General features: G+C 33.4%; 1 protein-coding gene across 1 annotated transcript; it reads left to right on the top strand.

Annotated features, from left to right (window-relative positions):
- The first annotated feature begins 266 nt into the window (after positions 1-266).
- On the top strand, positions 267-3,124 carry LOC109243841 (BTB/POZ domain-containing protein At1g55760). The gene is made up of 4 exons (XM_019410842.1): positions 267-838; positions 1,694-1,839; positions 1,909-2,027; positions 2,376-3,124. Exons 1-4 carry the CDS (start codon positions 720-722, stop codon positions 2,976-2,978), a joined length of 987 nt encoding a protein of 328 aa, XP_019266387.1. The 5' UTR covers positions 267-719; the 3' UTR covers positions 2,979-3,124.
- The last annotated feature ends 2,352 nt before the right edge of the window (positions 3,125-5,476 follow it).

The following is a 5,476-nucleotide window of genomic DNA, read 5'->3' as shown; positions in this document are numbered from 1 at the left end:
CCCCTCCGTTTCTTGAAGAAAGACATAAACCCAAAAATTTAAAGTAGAATAAAAGGAATGATTAAGAGAGAGAATCTAGCAATGAAAATTGAAACATTAACAAAGAAAAGAATAAAGAATTGAAAAATATGGAAGCTTTGGAAATATTTCAAAGCAAAGATACTTTGCTTGAAAGAAGCAAAAAAATAAACATTCTGTTACTTTCATAAGGCGTGCACATGTGTAACTACAGTCCATCAAATCTACCCACAAAAGAAACCAAAATACTTTTAGTGCAATACAAAATCCTAAACTCAGTACGCTAGCAGTAGTATATAAACAGAGTAAACAACCATCATCCCTGAAGTGTAGTGTAAGCCAAATAAATTTTTAGCGAATTAACTCTCAGTCCCCACCAAAAAAAATTTCTTTTTCTCAAGAAAACCATTCTGCAAACTTCACTATCAATGGCGTAAAGCATTAACAAGAAACATCCTTGCGTGTCCGAAACCTATAGAAAACCAATTGGGCCCATCGATCCCCTGAAAAAATAAGACCCTTAAGATAGCTAGATGAAGTAGTAGTAGTAATAAACTGGGCGAGTGTATTCGATATTGCTTTGGGGTTTAAGTGTATGAGGAATAGAGAGAGAAGCAAACCTGGGAAAGCACGGAGAGTTATTGTTGGAAGGTTTATTCGATTGCATCCATGAAATCACGGCAGCGCTTGTATTTTCTAGGATGAGTGATTCTGCTTATCGTGTTGATACCACTCCGCGCCTCGCTCAATGGCGGATCGACAATTTGGCTTCTTGTACTTACCGCAAGTCTGATCCTTTTAAGATCGGCAAATGGAATTGGTCAGTCACTCTTTTGATATATTCTTATTATGTTTCTTATATTCTGATCAAACAGACCAAATTACAGCCAACAAATTGCCTTCAATTTTAGCTGTTATAGTGCGGCTTCAGCGCTAAACTCATTAGTATATTACGGGTTCATAATTTAATATTTGTAAAAAAGATTACTACAGTAGTAGTTTCTCTCACACATGTATACTCCGTGTAGTTGAACCGTATAAGGCTACAAGCTATGCTCCATCCGTCTCTGAATTTTGTGTTCCACAGTTTTGCAAAAATCTATGAATTTTTAGCCCAGTTTGTTTAAGTATATCGATCAATTTAGTTGTTTGTTTCTCATCTGATGAGCTGATTGAATCACCTTAGGCCTCTGTTTTATTACCCAAAAAACAGATGACAAAGTGGGGTAAAGGCTATATTAATAAATTTATAGCTTTTTTTTCCTGTCTCCGAGCCTAAGTTTGTGGCCAGTGGCGAAGCTAGAAAATTCTCTAAGGATGTTCAGATTTGAAAGGAGTAAAAATATTTCCTGACAAAGTGTGTTCAATATATGTTATATACATCTAAAATCTAATAATTTACTTATATATACAATGTAATTATTCGTAATATTTAAATTGACCACCCTTAGCAAAAGATGGCTTCGTCCCTGATTGTGGCAACTGTTAAAATTGTCAGTGTATGCTTTCTTCTTTTTTTAATATGGTATTTCTTTTCTTGGCAAATTTCTTGATAAGGGGAGACAATTCAGGTGAATATTCACTATGATAGTAATGTATGGTAGTGACATTAGTAAGCAAGCAAGGAGTGTACGTATTTTATTTAAAATTTAAAAGTCTTTTTAATTGATTGAAGGCACTTAGCTGTGGAGAAGAACAGGACATTGTTCATTAAATTATACCCAGAGATATCAAATTTTACAAGAGACAATCCTCCAATTGCATCTTTTATAATTAGATTAATCTCGTCCGCTGGAGATCGCAAGACTTTGATTCACCAAGGTAAAATTGTCTTAAACTCATATCAATCTCATTTGTGAATTGGTGATTAATATTGTTTGGAATCTGCAGATGTTATAGACAAGCAAATCAAGAGTAGCGACGATTTTGTTTGGCCAGTTGAAGTCCCCTTAACTGGGAAGTTCATTATTGACGTTGAATTCCTTGATCTGAAGACTGCAGCTCCTAATGTACTGTTTCCTCATCTTTTCTTTATGTGCATATTATATACATAAGGAGCATGTTTGCCATAATACAATTCATTTGCTACCAAAACACTTAAATTTGGACGAATTAGAATTTCTTCCCAACCAAATCTAACGTCAGTAGTGGATCCAATGAGTTAGCTCAGAATTGATTCAGAACTAATAACGTCTAAATTCGGGATCTTCCACTGCCTAGTGTGATGTTCTGGTCCGTGACTGAGGATAAAACTTGTTCAGGAGATGAGATCTTTCTAATGTAGCATTTTGAAACCTCTCTCTAGATTACCATGGTTCTCCTCATTCATGTTCATTTTGTGTTTTGTGAACTTGCAGAGTGGTGAGCTGTGCTCAATCTGGACTGAAGGATTAACCGAAAAACAATCAAATGCTACTGCTCTGACATCACTTGGCCGTATGTTGTCAGAAAGCATTCACACAGACATCATAATCAATGCTTCTGATGGAAGTATTGGGGCGCATCGTGCTGTTCTTGCTGCAAGGTCACCTGTCTTCCGAAGCATGTTCTCCCATGACCTCAAAGAGAAAGAATTATCTGCCATAAACATCTCCGATATGTCAATAGAAGCTTGCCAATGTTTTCTGAACTATATTTATGGGAACATACAAAATGAAGAATTTTTAATCCATAGGCTAGCTTTGCTTCGAGCCGCTGATAAATATGACCTTTCAGATTTAAAGGAGGCATGTCATGAAAGTCTAATGGAAGATATTGATGCAAAGAATGTTCTTGAGAGGCTTCAAACTGCTTCCCTTTATCAACTACCAAAGCTGAAGGCCTGTTGTATGAGGTATCTTGTGAGGTTTGGTAAAATATTCGATATAAGAGATGATTTCAATGCCTTTCTGCAGTATGCAGACCGAGAAATCATTGGTGAAATCTTCAATGAAGTTCTTGCTGCTTGGAAAGGATTTTGATATCTATTTGGACATTGATTCAGCAAGTATGTAACATATGTTCATTGGGTTTGTGTATATTCAATCTTGTACATAAATTTGATTTTACTGAAACATATGTTACCATTGAGCTTATGGACGTCATCTTGATATTTGGTGATTATTAATAGCACGACGAAAAGATTTGCATGAATGTGTTGTACACCTTATGTGGTGTGTGCAATTCATCTTTTCCTAATACTATAAAACAAACCTGAGATCATTATGTATAAGTAAAGTAAATAGTAGCTCAACTACACTAGACAAGAAGCAATTTCATAATTCATTTTGTATTTGTTCTTTGTTAAGAGCCTGAGTGTTTAAACCATCATAGATTATGGTGGAATGTCTCCACTCGTAAGTCTTAACCTGAGGTCTTGATTTCGAGCCCTGAGAATGGTGGAACTCCTGGCTGTGCGAATTTGAATTTAGTCGGATTAGTGGGGTTTGGATACTGGATGGTAACTTTCACTAGTGTCCACGTGCAGGATTTTGCCTTCTGTCATGGGTTTGATAGTCCTATTTCCTTGCCCATGATTGAGTGAGTTTGCATTTAAGGAATTATGCTGATTCATTACTTAAGAAAGGGTTTGAAGATGATGTAACAAACTAATATTGTAACTTTGCCTAGACGGAAGGTAAACAGTCATTGTCAGGGCAGAGACCTCCCATTGTACATATTTTGAAAGCACTAGAAAATTCAAAATATGTGTTCTTACAACCATTGCTTCTAAAAGCTATGGAATTAAATCCGTGTTATCACAACCATTGCTTTCACTCTCTCTTCTTCTCACATTTTCTACATATGCTTCAAGGGGCCGTATATTTTCTGCTTCTCCTCTTGTGTCACCTGGTTGCAATGTAAGAAAATTGAAGAGTAGAAGTCCACCATTGAAGACCATTCAAATATTTGCTTTCGAAAATGGGTTTCTGAGTTTGTTAGTTTTTTTTGGATTGGGTGTTGCTCCAATTGATTGAAAATATCGAAAGGAGTTCAAAATTTAAATTTGAAGTGATTTGGAGTAGATTTGAGCAAGATTTGAGTTAAATTTCAGAAAAGACACAAGGAAGAAGACGAAGTCAATTTTTTGTATAATCTTGTATAATAGTGTATATGAGTGTATAAACACATCTTATACACTATTATACACTTTTATACACATTTATACAAGCGTCTGTAGACGAACTTCTTTCACGATTTTCAGTTGCAATTCTTGTTCAAAACCAGTCCAAATCTCCATTAAATAAATTCAAAATTTATATACAACCTCGTTATACTATTTCTAACAAGTCTAAATAACACCCACTCCAAATTTCTCACAAAATCAAATTCGGAATTTAACCCGCATATTTAAGCTTGTTAAAAATCTAATTTTCACCACCCAAATAGATTTTGTTTGTTGAACTAATATTTGAGTCACAGTTACTGATTCGAAAATTAACTTAAAAGTTTGAGAATCTTTTTTAAAAATTAGATAATAATTTTGAGAACCTATTGGAGTTGGATGTTGAATCTTAGCCTATTGTTTTTGGGCTAGTTAGTTGTAAATTGAAATATGAGCTATAAAATTGAAAAGTAGGGAGCCAGTCGTTCTAATGTGAAATTTTCCCTTTTATACATTTGTCAAAAAGTACTTTGAGTACACCGTTTTATACATTTAGAGGTCGTTTGGAAGGATATATTAGGGAAAATAATATATATATATATATATATATATATATATATATATATATATATATATATATATATATATATATATATATATATATTAGCTTTGGTATTATTAATCCCTTGTCAGATAGTGTTTTTCAACTTATGTACAACTAATACTTGTGTTAGTTATACACCCTATTCAGTAGGGTAAATTTCACAAATGGTCATATAACTATGACTTTTTTCACCAAAGCCATATAACTTTATTTTCTCACAAAAAAATTATATAATATGATTTTTTCCCACAAAAGCCGTATAACTTTGTTTTCTCACACAAAAATCATCAACTTTCACTAACTCACATAAAATTCATAGCGGCGTGAAGACAAATTTTCTGGTATTCTTATTTTGTTTATTTTTTTTTATTTTCAATCTAATAAATAATTACCCAATTAAAATAGGAGAAATGTGAGTATATTTTTAGCCTTTCCAAAAATAATAGCGATAAAATATATTTTTATATATGTGTGTATTATGTACATATAACATACACATTCTATATATATTTTGGTTAGCATATGCAATTAGTTTCGACCGGTCGGTTAATTTTATATTTTTTTTCCTTAAAATAGGAATGACCCAACCCAGTCTGACCCAATAACCATATACGCAAGTTAAAATAATACGAAAAGTGAATTATTCCCCCATAAAAGACTTAGTTCGGAATGCATGAGATTCTGACAAAAAAAAGAAGGTATAGTTAGGGAGCACTTGAAATAAAAATGCTATCAATTTGAATAAAAATCTTGAAAAGAAAAATAAAATA

This window comes from Nicotiana attenuata, unplaced genomic scaffold (genome assembly GCF_001879085.1).
Source record: "Nicotiana attenuata strain UT unplaced genomic scaffold, NIATTr2, whole genome shotgun sequence".
Lineage (NCBI taxonomy): Eukaryota > Viridiplantae > Streptophyta > Magnoliopsida > Solanales > Solanaceae > Nicotiana > Nicotiana attenuata.
The sequence above is the reverse complement of the archived record's forward strand: the minus strand, read 5'-3'. Positions and strand labels throughout refer to the sequence as shown.